The sequence below is a fragment of the Dunckerocampus dactyliophorus genome, chromosome 2 (genome assembly GCF_027744805.1).
Source record: "Dunckerocampus dactyliophorus isolate RoL2022-P2 chromosome 2, RoL_Ddac_1.1, whole genome shotgun sequence".
NCBI lineage: Eukaryota > Metazoa > Chordata > Actinopteri > Syngnathiformes > Syngnathidae > Dunckerocampus > Dunckerocampus dactyliophorus.
This window is the reverse complement of record NC_072820.1, coordinates 13,705,839-13,722,935: the sequence shown is the minus strand read 5'-3', so window position 1 is coordinate 13,722,935 and position 17,097 is coordinate 13,705,839. Positions and strand designations below refer to the sequence as shown.

The following is a 17,097-nucleotide window of genomic DNA, read 5'->3' as shown; positions in this document are numbered from 1 at the left end:
TTTAGTGTCCAAACTTTTTCACCCAAGAGAAAGATTTGACATTTTACCTAAATGTTTTTTTTTTTTTTTTTTACTAAACATGTTAAATGTATTTCCTGATAACTTGTAACATTGAAGTAAGGTAACCTTTTATTTCTTTCCAGTATGGCCCTATTGCTCTTGTTTTTTATTTTATTTTTAGAATGTCTCAGGCCAATAAAACATGAGCTGGTGCCAGCAAATGGCCCTCGGGCCAGACTTTGGACACCCTGTTTTAGGTCATCAGTAGCTTTTCATAATTTAAATAGTTATAATTTTATTTAGTAAAACAGCACTTTTTTTTTTTTTTTAGAAATGTCAGAGAGGCAATTTTACAATTTGTTTTGTGCATTAATTCTGATTATTTTTTAATAATCTGTTGTAGTACTGAGAACGCTTCTAACACACACTACTCACAAAAAGTTAGGGATGTTTGGCTTTTGGGTAAAATTTGAGGATGAACCTCATCTTTACAAATTAGTTTAATTTGACCTTCTCTGAACTTTTTAATAATCTCCGGTGGACATCTCTGCGTGGAGTTTGCATGTTCTCCTTGTGTGTGGGGCTTTTTTTCAGGTTTTTTTCCTCCCAGACTCCAAAAACATGCATGTTAGGTTAATTGGTATCTCTAAATTGTCCATAGGTATGAATGACTGTGTGAATGGTTGTTTGTCTATATGTGCCCTACGATTGGCTGGCGACCAGCCCAAGGTGTACCCCTCCTCTCACCTGAAGTTAGCTGCTACCTTAACGAGGATCCTTTTTTTTTTAAATTTCACCTTTATTTTACCAGGTAAGATCAATTGAGAAGAGTTTCTCATTTACAATGACCTCGCAAGAGGCCCTGGCAAAAAGCAAAAACAAAACATATACAGGAATCCACAATGGAACCATACAATCAATGAGGGAAAAATGAGGGAATGTCACCTGTTCAGCTCCTTGTTAGATGGTTTCAGCTGACTATCCCTAACTTGCATCCGTAACTTGGAAGTAGTGTACATTTTACTGCATACTACAACATGCAATAACTGTATGGGACAGTTCAATCCTTTTCTTCTGTCTGTTGTGTTTTCTGATTGGATTCTAATCAAGCTTATTGTGGGAAAACAACAACGATGGCCCAAAATGTTTGCACAGTATCGTATATTATACATTTAAACAATATAATCCAGCAGCTGGCTCGGCTATCAACAACAAAAGCAAATACACAAGAGTGAATGACAATAAATATTAGAATGTTGGAAAAGGTTAAAAAAAAAAGCAGAGGTGATCTGAGGTAGACAAATGTAAAAAGAGGCCATGTTAGAAGAAGCTGGCAGGCAGCTTGGATGAGCCCTGATTTGTTTGCGTTTGGCCGACGTGCGCATACTTGCGGCCCTCAAAGTATCCCCCATTGAGGAAATGAAGATGCATTCAGACAATGTCAACATGTTGCATGAATGAGCGGCTGTGTTGTTTGGTTGTGGCGTGCACCGCCAAGCTCCAGATTTGAAAGAAAGAAAAAAAAACCTGAAATGGGCTTGGCAGGGCTGTGGAGCTGTGGTTTTTGAGGAATGGAGTTATTTAGTCAGGAATACAAATGTATACAGTGCTGCCCTATTTACAATTGAGGGGAAAAAACACAGGAAAGCTTAAAAAAAATAAAAAATGCTGTTTAGAATATACAAGTAATGAATAAATAAATCTTGGTACATAAAATAATTTACAACTCCTCGGTAGCAAGTGTTAGTAAGTGACTTCCTGGTGGCACTCGGTGTCATCAGGGAGCTCACTCGCTCTTGGGATGACCTTTCCGTTCCAGGAGGAGACGCACCAGCAGCGAGTGGGCGGTCCAACTAGAGATGACTCACACTGAGGATGGAGAAACAGAGGACGTTAGTGATGGGCAGATGGACCGCACTGGAATGTTCTTGATGAGGGCCTGACCTGCTTGGCCTTGTAGAAGCCGTGCTTGTCACAGTTTGGGAGGTAGAAGGTGGTGAATGTCTCTCCGAGGTTCTGCTGGGAGCTGGCTATCACCTCCAGAGCTGCGTGCAGCTCAATGTGGCACGGACCCTGTGCAGAGGTGGCAAGTGAGGATAATCCAAAACAGATTTCTGTGCTCCCTCTCGTGGAAGGACGGTAAAATTACATTTCTACAGGTTTTTTGTCTCACCTGCTGCACCAGCTTGTTCCGAATGGCGTTCACTTTGGCCTTGAAGCTCTCCTGGGGCTCTGCAGTGTCTCCTAGGAGGTACTGCAGGGAGCTGTGGTCTGGGACCCCTTCAGTGTCCTCTGAACAGACAAGAATCATTCAATCATTCATCATATTAGTTGAGGTCAAGATGTTGAGACTACCTTGGGTCAGTTCCTCAGTGCAGACCCCCTGGCCGCGTGTCAAAGCGTGCAGAGGCCTAGCTTCCCCGGGCCGGGGCATGCAGCGTAGGCCATTAGCACAGTGGGCTGTGTGCACGCCGCAGGAGCTCCCTCTCTCCAGGGCGCACGCCATGCAGCAGCCACAGCCAGGCTCCCTCAGCACCTGCCCGCAGTCGGCCGGAATAGCGGGACACTCATTCATTTTCTCCTGGGTGCACGGGGCGCAGCGGATGGGCTCCGGTCCAACCACTGGGGACGACCTCGCCACCGCCATGGTGGCCAGCAGCAGCATCTTCTTGTATAATCCACACATCTTTGTTAGTTTTTCTGCCGGTCTCTCCAATGTGCTGCCTTATTTATACATCAGCCTGGCCTCCACAAAGGGGGTTAATGATTGACAGGCTGCCTACAGATATAAAATATTTGTGACATAGCAGTGGATTGACCCCGCTTGACGTGCGTGGCTGCAGGTTCACCAGGTCTTCTGTCAATATTGACTTTGGAACAAAGCGATTGGAGATCAAAACAAGCTTGTTTGGGGCAGCTACTGACTCATTGATGACGCTGGGGTCTCTTTAAGAACATAATAATAATAATGTTTATCCGCTAGTGTCACATTTCAGTGTTTTTGTTATGTTTTGACACCAAAACCTCATTTGCTTCTTCAGTCTCTTTGGTGAAGGTTCATCTTATCGTCATGGAGATAAACAAGGCCATGGCCGACCTTTTTTTCAGAATTATATAACTCCCACCCCCCCATAGCAGAATCATAACATGTTTGTCTGAAGAAAGCCGTCAGTAATTGTTTGCTTCCTTTAGTGTAGTATTTGTGGCAAGTAACACACACGTAAACACAATCGGACACAAACACCACTCATGCTTTGAACCCTGGCCTCTCGCTTTATCTTTTCTAAGCTGTAAACACATGACGTACATCAGTGTAACTTTTTAAAAGCATGTTCCACATCAACTAAACCATTGCCATCACGTTTCCTTCGTAAATAAACAAACTAAAATAGCATTACAAGTGAGATGCTCCAGATAGTTTGACCTGTCAAAGTGGAGGGCATGATGAGGCTTCAAGCCAATTCAGTGAGTGAGTTACGCAGGTCCCGCTGACCCAATGAATCATTGCTGACCTTGTGTACAAAACACTACAAGATAACCTCTTCGATTGCTTGTGTACATTTTAATATAGAAAACTGCATTTGAGATGCATGGCACCGTAAAGTTGAACCTCTAATATCTCACAAAACCTTGGGGATCTAAACAACAGTCGTGCATGATCTTGCTCCAGATGACGCGATGACATAATTAACTCTGCGGGGGGTTCTGCTTTGTCTTCGTTCTTTTTTTGATGTTCCAAAAGGAGACAGTAGCATCACTGCATGTGCCGTGACTTATTAAAGTCTGAATGTTTCCTGTTTACATATTACAGTGGTTCGCTGTTTACACTTGTGCTGCGTTCGTCACTGTTTTAATGTTCTAAGTTACTGTAATTGGACAGTAATTACAGTGTAACTTCAGTTAGCGTCTGCCCCAGTTAGCATGTTTTTCGGTTACTGTTGAAAATTTTGCGGACATTTTCCGGTTAGCCGTCGTGTTATTCATACACGACATGAGTCCAACTATTTTTTATCGCAAACGTCCATGGGAGCATAGCTTTTAACAAAATGGCAACCAAAAACAAAAGTCAATTACGTCGCCCGTCTATGATGTCATCAGCGGTTGACGCTCAAGAATGTAACGCAAAACACGTATTTATAGTTTCACTATTATCGTTTTACGTGCATAAAACAATTCTACACTCAACAAAAATATCAACGCAACACTTGTTTTTGCTCCCATTTTTCATGAGCAGAACTTCACATTTTGGAATGGCCTTTTATTGTGGCCAACCTAAGGCACGCCTGTGCAATAATCATGTGGTCCCATCAGCATCTTGATGTAGCACACCTGTAAGGTGGCTGGATTATGAATGACGAATGCTCACTTAGACAGATTAGTGACCAATATTTGAGAGCGACAGGTCTTTTGTGTACACACTGAAAAAAATTTACATTTTTGAGTTCAGCTCATGAAAAATGGGAGCAAAAACAAACGTGTTATATTTTTGTTGAGTGTAAATGCTTAAAATAACAAACGAAAAATATAAATGGCAGTTTCAGGTTACATTTACCCTCATTGAATATGTGACTGTTCCCAAAGACACAATGTGGCAGCAAGAAACCACATGCACAGCGTCTTCCTGTTTTGTCATGAGTTATTTCTTGAACTCAGTAGTGTTTCTCACCTTCTTTATCAAAGTGCTGGCACTTGCAGTGTCCCTTGCGACACTGCAGTTTGAACATCGTTCCCTCACTCACGTTTTTTCGAAAATGAATTAACGACAACTGAGTCGTGGTTGACTATGGACTATTTAGTCCAAAAAAAAAAGTTATATGTAGTATTCTGGTCACTAGGTGTCAGTAGTGTTATATGACATTAGATTAGATTACACTTTTACAAGGGCTGGCACGTGTGCTAGGTGTTGTGGACCCCAGCGCAGAGAAGAAGGCAAAAATGGTGGAAAAGATATTTAATTATAATACAAGGCGCTCACAGAGAAGGAAACAACAAAGCACAACAAACGGAAGGTCACCGGGAAGCTCAACTTCTTACAGGGAACGCAGTAGGCAGAAAGGAATACGAGTTCATAAAGTATAATAGCAAAAATGGTAGGAGCAAACAAAGCATGCACTATGCAGGCAAAACAAGGCAACAATCTGGCAAGAAACAATCACTGTGACATGGCTTAAGAAGATCTAATGGCTGATTAGTTGCAGGTGCGCAGTCCAGGGGAGGAGTCGTCTGCAGGACTGCACAGACACAGCAGAGGACAGCAGACCAAAAACAGAGTGCGGATCATGACACACACTGCATGTAGTCAGCCGTGTATGTCCGACATGTCATAGTTCGCCTCCCATTCCTTGTGGAAGCGGTAAATTTTTGGCTTCTTACTTTGTCCTTCTTCCCCACTCTGTTTGAAACTCTCTTTGAAAAAGTTTAGAATAAGTAAATTGGAGAAGTTAACGAGTTAGCTCGATAGCTTACTATGCCAGTGGCGGCCATCCTGTGTCTCTGCAGTGATCCTGTAGCCTGCGCATTACAGTTGAGCAATGTGTTGTAAACAAAGAATGATTATTTTATGTCTACAGGGCTCTAATAATGGTAAAAAAAAAAAAGAAGTAAAAATCCTAAAGAGGTTTTCGATGCTCTTAGTACAAAAATATTCCATTTATTAATATTGAATCCTACTTCACGGAAAATCACTTAATGCAGTCGGGTCTGGAACCAATTAACCACGAAAAAGGAATGATGTGTAAAGGATTCATCGATTTACATTATTTTTTATGGGAAAACTTGATTTGAATAGCGTACGTTTCAGTTAGAGTCAGAACTCCTGGAACAAATCAATGATGCTAACCAAGGTTCCACTGTATTTATATTTAGGGCTATCAAATATAACGTTAACAGCAGTAACTAAACTATTTAATTAATTGCTTTAACATTTTTAAATGTAATTATTGGAAGCCACCTGTGCCGTGATAGCAGACGGTGGTTTCTGAATTGCAATATATGTAGTATGTAAATACTTTGATTTTCACCAAAACAACTGCACGATTCTAAATTTTTTGTTTAAAAAATTTAGAAGTGTGTGTGTAGTCAATATGTATTCTTTACACTGTATTCTTTACTTGCGTATCTTGCTTGAATTTCCCCGCTGTGGGATAAATAAAATACAAATACAAATACAAATACAAATGAGTCCGCTATTTGTCCCTATTAGGCACGGGCAGTTTCAGTAAGTTTTTATCATCTTGAGCTTTTTACAGTCTTGTTAAATAAGTTTTGAGGCTTATAAGCAATGGTGAAAATTTGAACCCAATTTCAACATAATTTGAACATAACTTGATTTATATTCTCTGACATCTTTCCTATAAATGTAGACTAAGCTGTGCATTTTGACCAGGTCACTGTAGTTATTCTTGACTTTTCATTTAAGGCCGATCACAAATGACTGACCTACTTTAATTTTTTACTTTTTTCTTTTTAACAAAATCAAATATTTGCTTTGTTATAGTTTCATAGATTTTATTTTTTTTAAGTTCATTGCCAAAAAAATGCTTTCCTAGTAGATTTTGCCCACATAATTCTTCTCAAATAAAGTAAAAACGCAAAACATAACATTTATTAGAAGAACACACAAACACGGAGTAACAAAAAACGACCAGTCAGTGCTGGCGCTATCGTGGTTTGCATTGATGTTGTCCTAACGTGCATCAACAGCCACTGAAAAATGAACATAAAAAGAAGGCGTAATACATGTGGACCGAGTTAAGAACAGAACCAATTTTTACATCATGCAGCACTGACATTGGGCTAATGCACACAGTCATGATGGCAGATATTAAAGAGAAAGGAAAATGGACGTTTGCACATGGTCTTTATAGGGGTGAGGCTCCTCATGTCACTCAATCACCAGCTGATGAGTCTTGGCCTCCTCTATGTTGACCATCACGTCCAGCAGCCACTGGGGAAACTCATCCTGCTAAAATATCATTTGACAACAGATATTAGAACAAAAACAAGTTCAACTAAATCTGATACACACACACACACAAAAAAGGGATTGCCCCCTAAACCTAATAACTGGTTGGGCCACGCTTAGCATCAACAACTGCAATCAAGCGTTTGTGATAACTTGCAATGAGTCTCTTACAGTAATTTTGGCCCACTCCTCTTTGCAGAATTGTTGTAATTCAGCCACATTCGAGGGTTTTTCGAGCATGAACCGCCTTTTCACCGTCATGCCACAACATCTCAATAGGATTCTGGTCAGGACTTTATTTTGTTTTTCTTCAGCCATTCAGAGGTGGACTTGCTGGTGTGTTTTGGATCATTGTCCTGCTGCAGAACCCAAATTGGTTTAATCTCGAGGTCATGAACAGATGGCCGGACATTCTCTTTCAGGATTTTTTGGTAGACAGCAGAATTCATGGTTCCATTTACACAGCAAGTCCTCCAGGTCCTGAAGCAGCATTTTCCCAAAGGTCTTGGGGATCATCAAGATGTTTTCTGGCAAAATTGAGATGACCTGTAATGTTCTTTTTGTTCAGCAGTGGTTTTCGTCTTGGAACTCTGCCACGCAGGCCATTTTTGCCCAGTGTCTCTCTTATAGTGGAGTCATGAACATTGACCTTAACTGAGGCAAGTGAGGCCTGCAGTTCTTTGGATGTTGCTGTGGGGTCTTTTGTGACTTCTTGGATGGGTCATCGCTCCGCTCTTGGGGTCATTTTGGTTGGGCGGCGACTCGTGGGAAGGTTCACCACTGTTCCATGTTTTCGCCATTTGTGGATAATGGCTCACACTGTGGTTTGCTGGAGTCCCAAAGCTTTAGACATGGCTATAAAACCTTTCCAGACTGATAAATCTCAAGTATTCTCACTTAAGTTATGTTTTAACGGGCGGAAATCACTTTTCCCACAGGGCCATGTAAGGTTTGGATTTTTTTTCCTCCTTTAATAATAAAAAGTTACATTTAAAAACTGCATTTTGTGTTCAGTTGTGTTGTCACTGACTAATATTTAAATTAGTTTGATGATCTCAAAAAATAAGTGTGACAAACAAAAAAACTTTTTCCCCACACCGCTGTATATGTTAACTATGGTTAACTTATTTTCACACATGTATGACCGGCAAAAAAGTTTCAAAATTTACTTTACTCTGGTTTTAATTCAAAAAGAATTTAAATTTTAGGGGGTATCTACACAGAAACATTCTCAGGTCAAAACTGTATTTTATGGTTTCAGCCTTTTCATTCACACGAAAACTGCTTTCTGGGTGACCTGAAACGATCATTTTTGGAAAACAGCTTTCAGAGTGGGAAAATCGGAAAACGCCAGCTTGTCATTTCCTGTGGGCGAGCAAATCCGCTGCCTTTTGAAAATGATGACATCAGCGACCCCTTGCTGTAACATGACCAGAGGTGAACATAATATCTGGATATTTCGACTGGCATGACTCGCCCCAGTTGACATCCTACTGATATTTTGTTGTCTCAAACTCCAAAAAGACTCGAAGCAATTCCACATCGTTGTAAGTCTAGACGAGCCTTGGAAAGAGGAAAACGACGGATCTGTGAGCTTGATTTCTTTTTCTATAGTTTGGTGTCACATGGCGTCTGTTTACAGCACCACACGCAGGTGTGCGTTGTGTATTACATGGTTTTCACCCAGTGATCTGTTCCCGTCTGGATGCAACTATTTACTAATCCGGCACAGTGTGGACGTGTATGTTTTGCAACCCGCCAAAACAAAAAAAAATCCCAGGAAGGTTTCTGTGTGGACAGGGCCTTAAAACAAGGACTACTCACAAAATGAGGCACCCTCTTTTTCTTCTTTTTCTTCTTTTTCTGAAGTGTTCTGATGTTCTCCTTCAAATGCTTCCATGCGTCAATCGCTTTCATTCTGCTCACACTTGCGTGGCTGTTGTCATCAAGCCCGGAGTCGTGAAAAGATGCGGGTTCCAGGTGATTCCTGCTGGATCGCAAACGTGAGCCGTCCCAAGACTGTCGCTTGGACGTGAGGACCTTTAGAGGTCCATCATCCTCATAATCCTCATCCTCCCTCTCACCACCTGACGTCACTCTTCCTTCATTTCCTTCTTGAATTGGGCTGCTTTCGGTTACATCCTCCCACTCAGATTCTTCCTGGATGGTCACCAGCTGTGGCACCTGTTGATACCGTATGTTGTTGAAAATAAAGCCACAGGAAGAAATAATTGCTCTTACTGTCTTAATTAAGATGCTGATTAGTGCACAGGTGTGCCTTAGACTGCCCACAATAAAAGTTCACTGTGAAATGTGCAGTTTTATCACACAGCACAATGCCACAGATGTCGCAAGATTTGAGGGCGCGTGCAATTGGAATGTCAACCAAAGCTTTTGCTCGTGTATTGAATGTTCATTTTCTCTACCATAAGCTGAGCCAAAGGCGTTTCAGAGAATTTGGAAGTACATCCAACCAGCCTCACAATCACAGACCACCTGTAACCACACCAGCCCAGGACCTCCACATCCAGCATGTTCACCTCCAAGATCGTTAGAGACCAGCCACCCGGACAGCTGCTGAAACAATCGGTTTGCATGACCAAAGAATTTCTGCACAAACTGTCAGAAACCGTCTCAGGGAAGCTCATCTGCATGCCCGTCGTCCTCATCTGAGTCTCGACCTGACACCAGTTCGTTGTGGTAACTGACTTGAGTGGGAAAATGCTCACATTCGATGGCGTCTGGCACGTTGGAGAGGTGTTCCCCCAATAAAACAAAACTGCACATTTCAGAGTGGCCATTTATTGTGGGCAGTCTAAAGCACACCTGTGCATTAATCATGGTGTCTAATGAGCATCTTGATATGGCACACCTGTGAGGTGGGATGGATGATACAGTATACAGCCTCTTTTGGCTTCCATTCTCTGCTGCACAATGATGTTAACCGTTTATGATGTGCAAATACATAAATATACATACTAAATGCTAACAGAAGTAGCTTGTATTGTAGCGTCTAGTATTTGCTCATATAGTAGCTGGAGGTATGTGTTTATTCAAGTCCAGAGAGTGGAGCTCAACTACAGGTATTTGAGGAAGCACAATAAAACTTTTACTGCTAGTGTGGTAAAGTGTGTGCAAACACTTTCCAGAACTCTAAACAATAACATTAACATTCAGTAATCCCAGAGTTGTCCTGGCTGGTCCACTAAAGATACCAACTATAAAAGTTATGGTTCGGGTTTAATTTAGTGGTAACACCGTTCTCCTTATTAAGAGCCAGTGCACCATGAGTAGTTGTTTTTAAGTAAAATACTGTTACATATCTCAGCTTTAATTTGCCAAAACCTACTCTAAATTGTAACAGAACTAGCCTGTGTTATTACATCACGTCTTGAAATACTATATTTTCCTCATATAATGCCATACAGTGACCTGCAGAGAGAACCAGGCACCTATTAGGGGTAAAGTAAGTGTCTTTTAATTATATTAAGTCTGAGCATTTTCCGCAAAGGATTAATGGTGCTTTGTTACAATATGTAAAGCGAAACTGGGTTTCAAAAATGGCTGTCATAGAGTGAAATACGTGTACAATTATTTTAAAAAATAATTAAATAAAGTGATAAATAAAATATAAATAAATACAATTTTTTAAATTTTCCTTCAAGAGACCAAATGATGCCTAAATAATAAGTTAAAAAACTAATGTACATAAATGTATATATAATTAATCAAAGTCAGTTTAAATAATGGAACATGGCATATGCTGGACTAGGCTCAAATGTTTGCGGAATCATGGTTGGTGTTGTTTAAGCACAGCACAACTCTGAACAATAGTATTAGCATTGGTACGACATGTTTCTTGGCTATCATCAAAAGCACAAAAGTAGGTGCGGCACTGTTGCAATCAGTAGAAAAAAATATTCTCTTTCCAACAAACAAGCCATGAATTGTTTTTTTAAAGCTGCTGCTCGCAGCTAAAATATTGCCAGATTCTTCAGTTTTAATGTTCCAAGTTGATTCCGAATGCTCACAAAAGTCACATAAGGCTCGCAAAATGATGAAGACTCACACGCGACAGCTGAACATCCATTGTGGAGGCCTCCGGAGTCCAACTAAAGGTGGCCGCTATGTTTCCTGTCAGGCTTGATTAGTGATTGACATCATTTGTGCAGCTTAACGACAAGCAGGTGCCAATTAAATCAACAGTTAACAAAAACAAAACGGTGTTCATTTGTGTATTTAAGGGTAAAAGGAGATGATTCAGTTACTGTATGTTCGTGCACTTTCTAGAACAAAACATGTGTGGAAATGTCCTCTTGGGGCCAGTAACTTAACAACTTGACCCCGTGAATCCCTGACGAGTGGGAGGGTTGTTTGTGAACTGTCTTTCGCCTCAGATTCCCCTCGTTGCTTAACGTCATGTCCACACTGTGTGGACTTGAGCACCATCGTTAAAACAACACTTTCCCGTTTGATTTTTGACTTTTTTGGCAGTGTGTGGTAATAGTCGCATAGGCGCATCAACATGATGAAATGTGCTGTATTATCTGATGTGAAGGTTACATGTCTTTTGCCTGGACGGACACAGACTTAAAAAAGAGCCTGGGGTAAACTTTAACCAAGCAGGTTCTGGCCTCTACTCGGTGTGCTGACTCATAGCAACACATCAACATGCCTCTTTGGGCTGAAAGTCAAAGGTCAGAGCACAAGGTTTCTATTGGCTGTAAATGTTAAGCCAGGTGTTTATTATTTATATTCCTCCAACTTTAATGGATTATTATCCAATACTTATTGATGAACGATCTGTCCGTAATAACATCATTAGTATCATTTATTTTAAGATTTTTTGCAAATATTTTAAAAGTATTTTCCTCTTTATGCAATATTTGTATTTATATAATGAAGGCTCCTTGCTTAATGGCGTTATGATAATCAAGTTTCATACCTTGCTTGTTCATTATTACTTGTATTTTTTATAGTGTGGAATAAAATGAATCAAATAAATGGATCATTAAAATACATATTAAATTAAAATCTGAACTAATGTATTAAATCGTCTATTAATTGGCAAAACTGTGAAATATAATCTTAAATAATAATTAATGTAATGACCAATAAATATCAATTATGATGATTTATACATTTATTGCTTCAATATATTTTTGGTTTAATCACATTTTCATATACTTATTTTAATCAATTTTTAATTGCTTTTTGCTCAACTGCTGGTAGAAATTTATTTTGTCTATTTCAGTGGTTCTCAGTTATTTTCTGTCATGCCCAAAATGAAGAGCAGTGAAGCATACACGTGTACTCAAGAGCCAAATTGCATGCTGAGTATGACAAATTCATACATGTTGGCAGGTCTCCACTAATACTGAAATTCCACTCTGCCTGAGAAAATGGATGGATGGATGGATGGATGGATGGATGGATGGATGGATGGATGGATGGATGGATGGATGAATGGATGGATGGATGGATGGATGGAAGGGTTGCAGTTGCTCAGGAGGTAGAGCAGGTCATCTACACTGTCTCTGTTGTTGTGTCCCTTGTCACCCACCTTGCCTCCAGTGCTGTCCACACTGGTGTATGAATATGAATGTTTGGTGGTGGTCGGAGAGCCCGTAGGCACGAACTGGCAGCCACGTTTCTGTCTATCTACTCCAGGACAGATGTCTCTACAGATGTAGATTACCAACACCAGTGTGTGACTGAGGAATGAAAGAATAATGGGTTCACTTCACTGTGAAGCGCTTTGGGTACCTTGTAAAAAGGTGCTATATAAAACCAATCCATTGTTATTATTATATTATTACTCCTGTAATATTTTGACTTTATTTCCATAATAATATATAATGTTTCCTAATTTTCCAAAAATTACAACATAATTTGGTTTTGTTTGTTTCCCGTAATATTACGACTTGGAAAAAAAGAACACGTTTCCTTTAATATTTCAACTCTATTCTACTAAAATTTCTTCATAATAGTACAAGTTTATTCTCGTAAAATTGTGACTTTTCTTCTCTAATATTTTGACTTTATTCTTGTGAAATTACAGCTGTTTTTTCCATTTCCACTGCCGCTTCTTGAAAATTTTCCAACTATTTCTATTACTTTGTTCTTGTAAATTTTCATCTATAATTTTGACTTTATTCCCATCATTTTTTGACTTGCTTGTATGATCATAACATTTTCCCCAACCTAATTTTCTGAAAATTACATCTTCATTAGTTATTTTGTGGGCCGCACGGTGGTCTAGTGGTTAGCACGTGGGCCAATACAGGAACAGTCTGGAGATCGCGTGGGAGCGCGTGGGTTTTCTCCGGGCACTCCGGCTTCCTCCCACATTCCCAAAAACATATAATTTGTCCATAGATATGACTGTGAGTGTGAATGGTTGTTTGTCTATATGTGTACCCCGCCTGTCGCCCGAAGTCAGCCGGGATAGGCTCCAGCATGCCCCCGCGACCCTAATGAGGATGAAGCGGTATAGAAAATGGATGGATGGATAGTTATTTTGTTGTTTCTCATATTACAACTTCAAAAATAAACATTTTTTTCTTTAATATTTCAATTTTATGAGACTCATTTTGCACATATTACAACGTTATTCTTGTTTTTTCTTACTTTTGTTCTCTTAATGTTTTCATGTACCATTACTGACGATTTTTGCTGTTGTTGTTTTTTTGTTTTCTTGTTAAATTATATTTTCCGAATGGGCCAATAATACAAGAGCCGAGGGCCGCAAATGGCCCCTGGGCCGCACTTTAGACACCCCTGCAGTAAAGCATCTTTGAATACCATGTGAAGCACTCTATAAATCTAATAGTATTATTGCTTATTATTCTACAATATTGCAGCACATTGCAAGGTGTCATAAAAAGTGCCACGGGATGCAGCATGAATGACCTAATTATCTAGCTGCAGTATTGATATTAATATCGGTATTAAGATGGCTGAGGTAGCTAACAACAAAGGTCAGTCCTTGCTGCATACAAACAAATAAGAATAAAGACTACAGAAGGTCCTACAATCACTTCATCTCCACTATTCTTAGCCATAAAGCCACGTGAGCCTATTTTATACACCAATATTGTCTTTATTACAAAATATTCAATAAACCAACTTTACACTGTACAAGATTCCACATAGTTTACATGTGTGTTTTTTGGCTATTTACAAAAACACTCAAAAAACATATGACCTGCATATCAAAGTGAATATATCTACTGTAAAAAGGCAGGTCGCAAACACTGTAAGCTTATAGAGTAAGGCAGAAACAGGACGTTTGCAGCTCAATTTAAAAAAAATAATGCAGGTAATAATATAATAAAGATACAGCTATATGGTGTAGCTAGTAGGAATGCGTGCCAAACATTGCACCAAAGTTTCCGTGTTGTAAAGTAACTTTGCGTTGTGCAAACAGTGTGTGTGCTTTCATACTGTCTTTATGTAATACTCTATGCAGGTATGTATGGAGCTTCACACACTACCTTATGACTGCAAATAACATTTCCATAGCAGCAAAGACCAGATTCAGCTATTTTGTATAACATGCACACCTTCCTCACACAAGAAATCACACATGTGGCTTGGGCCCCGAGAGGAGTGGTGACAACATACAGTGGAACCTCTAAAGTCCAAAGTCCCTGAGATGGTGCATTTTGGAATTCCATCAAACATTTTGTGGAACATGTGCTCTAAGGTTGGGCAAAATTTCAAAGTTTGATTGTTTGCACATCAGTTGAGCATCAAAACATTCCTTCTGTACATTTTTGTTTTTTTCCTTTGGCTTTTAGTGGCTTATTTACCACAGAAGCCTCAACACATCCAAGTTTTCACACTGAATGGCAGTTAAGGGTGTCACAAGACCTGGCGAGATTAAAACGTGACAAGGTGTCTCATCCAGAAAAAAAGTGTCTCATGGGCACTAGGCCTGGGACAATAATGATTAATTAATCACACAATAAATGAAAATAAATGATCATTTTGCCGGCCTCAATATATTGCCATGCGCATGCAAACAGGCAGGAAGTGAGTTCACTCTGTGCATTGCTTTCAGTACCTTGGCGTGTTTGTTTAATGGAACAACGGCATGAATGGAGTGAGCCCTTTTGTCTGTCATGCGGTCTCTTTGTCTCGGTGGGTGAGGTTGGGGCCGGTAGCATACGCACAACTTAGTAGGAATTAAATTAGTAGATTGTAATATATCGTCATTTTTTTACTTTAATTTTTCTTGGTACTTTTCTTAAAAGTAATCTCGTCTCGTAGACCCGATCTCGTATATCGTCTCCTCTGAGTGTCTCATGACACCCCTAATGACAAATGATATAAAAAAAAAAGAGATGCGAGGTAAATCACATTTGCAGTAAAAGTTCAAATGGGGATTTACATTTTAATAGTAACAGCGGTTAACTTATTTTTACACTTGCCTGACAGTTAAGAATGCTCAAATTCAAATGTAACATTTCTGAACTTTAATGAACATTGGGACGCCATCATATCGTGTGACACCTCAGCTCAGAGTCACATAATTCATTCTTAACGTATTGTGCTTTTAATTATTTTTTTTTTTTAACCAGAGCCGCCTTAACAAGAAAAGAACGTGACGTAAGCGGACTCACATTCAAAGCAGCAGGACTCCAATGTGTCCCGAACTTTTTCCCCCCACTTGTACGACAATTAATAAGGTTTAAAAAAGCAGCTGAAACTGCAACACAAATCAGCTTCGTATTAAAAGTTCAGATTGAGAGTTTTACTGTTTGTACATTTTAATATTAACAACGGTTAACTTATTTTTACACTTGTAGGACAATTAAGAACGCTACCGTTTTATATTTTTAAACTTAAATAATCAGCTGAGAGTCACTGGTCGTTCTGTTGTGCTTTTCCTTTGGTTTTACCACATTAGCCTTCAGGGATGTCCAGAAAAGTAAGACTCCAGCATGTCCCAATACTTTTGTCTGGCGACACTGTTTTTTTTTTTTACACACTTTTACACACAATTTTTCATTTTAAAGTTCAGTTTCTATTTGTTTTAAATGTTCACTTAAAATGTTGCCCACGCAGTTAATAATAAAGGTTTTATGATGGCGACAGTTTGACCCTGGAACTGATTATTTCCATTCCCATTATTTCTAATGGGAAATAGTTCCAATTCAAAACAAATGACATGCATTCAACTTCAGACGTTCCACTGTACTTTATCTCGGAAAAAAACGCACCAAAACACGTTCTAGCCAATCTGTGGGCGGCTGGCGAGGCAAACACCGCAAATATTCCTTGAAGAGCTCATCACTTTGGTTTCTTTCAAGGGGAGAGTGTCTACTTTACAGTAAGATGCACTAAATTATAAGTAAGTGTTTTTGTTTTTTAATGTTGTTGTGCTGCTGTGTCATACAACACCATCACGCCACACTTGCATACACACTCACAACTACACGCATGCATGCTGAGGCGCACCAGGAAAAAAACACCATGTGACATGTGTAAATAATGCAATGCATCCTTGGCATCATTAGAAAGACAGTGCAAAAGCAATAGCATGATCAGTCCCATGATCAATATATAGAATACAGTATGTCCTCTGCAGTGATGCACATACACGTGGAGGTGAAGACTGGCAAGCAGCTCCCTAAAAAAAGTAGGTATGATTGTCTGAATCACACCGCCATTGTGATGGCTCATTTCCTGAATGAGCGTGGTCGCTTGTTAGGAAAGTCTCCTCCATCAAGGCTTTCTTACCTTCAGTCTCATGTTTGTGTCTACACCGCAACATCAGCCTCGATCTCAATCACCTCCATATCCTCTTCATCCTCCTCCTCTCCCACTGCAGGCACGCGGGAAGAGGGAAGGCATGTCGGCTGGCTGTTGGCGGCGTTCGCCTGGGCGGCAGCCGGCGATACACTACCCATGTTGATGGGCACACTGGTCTTCCCGCACGAGTGGATGCGGCGTGCCAGGCTGGCCGAGCGCACCACGGAAGATGTGGTGGCCGTACCCACGCCCTGCACCTTGCCTTCCAGGAAGTAGGTCAGCATCTCCCCTTTGCCCTTCACGCTCACTTTGCCACGGCACACCAGATCGTACTCAGAATTCAGCAGGCGGTAGACGTCTTCCGTTACCTGCAT

General features: G+C 40.2%; 2 protein-coding genes across 3 annotated transcripts in view; both read right to left on the bottom strand.

Moving 5' to 3' along the window:
- Positions 1–778: 778 nt before the first annotated feature.
- On the bottom strand, positions 779–2,690 carry LOC129177657 (insulin-like growth factor-binding protein 1). The gene is made up of 4 exons (XM_054769011.1): positions 2,356–2,690; positions 2,174–2,292; positions 1,945–2,073; positions 779–1,869 (listed from the first exon to the last, which is right to left on the bottom strand). The coding sequence occupies exons 1-4, from the start codon at positions 2,684–2,686 to the stop codon at positions 1,744–1,746; spliced, it is 705 nt and encodes a 234-aa protein (XP_054624986.1). The 5' UTR covers positions 2,687–2,690; the 3' UTR covers positions 779–1,743.
- An 11,342-nt stretch (positions 2,691–14,032) lies between these two features.
- LOC129175005 (adenylate cyclase type 1-like) overlaps positions 14,033–17,097 on the bottom strand; it is a 57,056-nt gene continuing 53,991 nt past the window's right edge. For both annotated transcript variants that reach the window (XM_054766525.1, XM_054766526.1), the window contains exon 20: positions 14,033–17,091. In XM_054766525.1, coding sequence (XP_054622500.1) covers positions 16,732–17,091 — 360 coding nt within the window. In that variant the 3' untranslated portion in view covers positions 14,033–16,731. The remainder of the gene's footprint in view (positions 17,092–17,097) is intronic.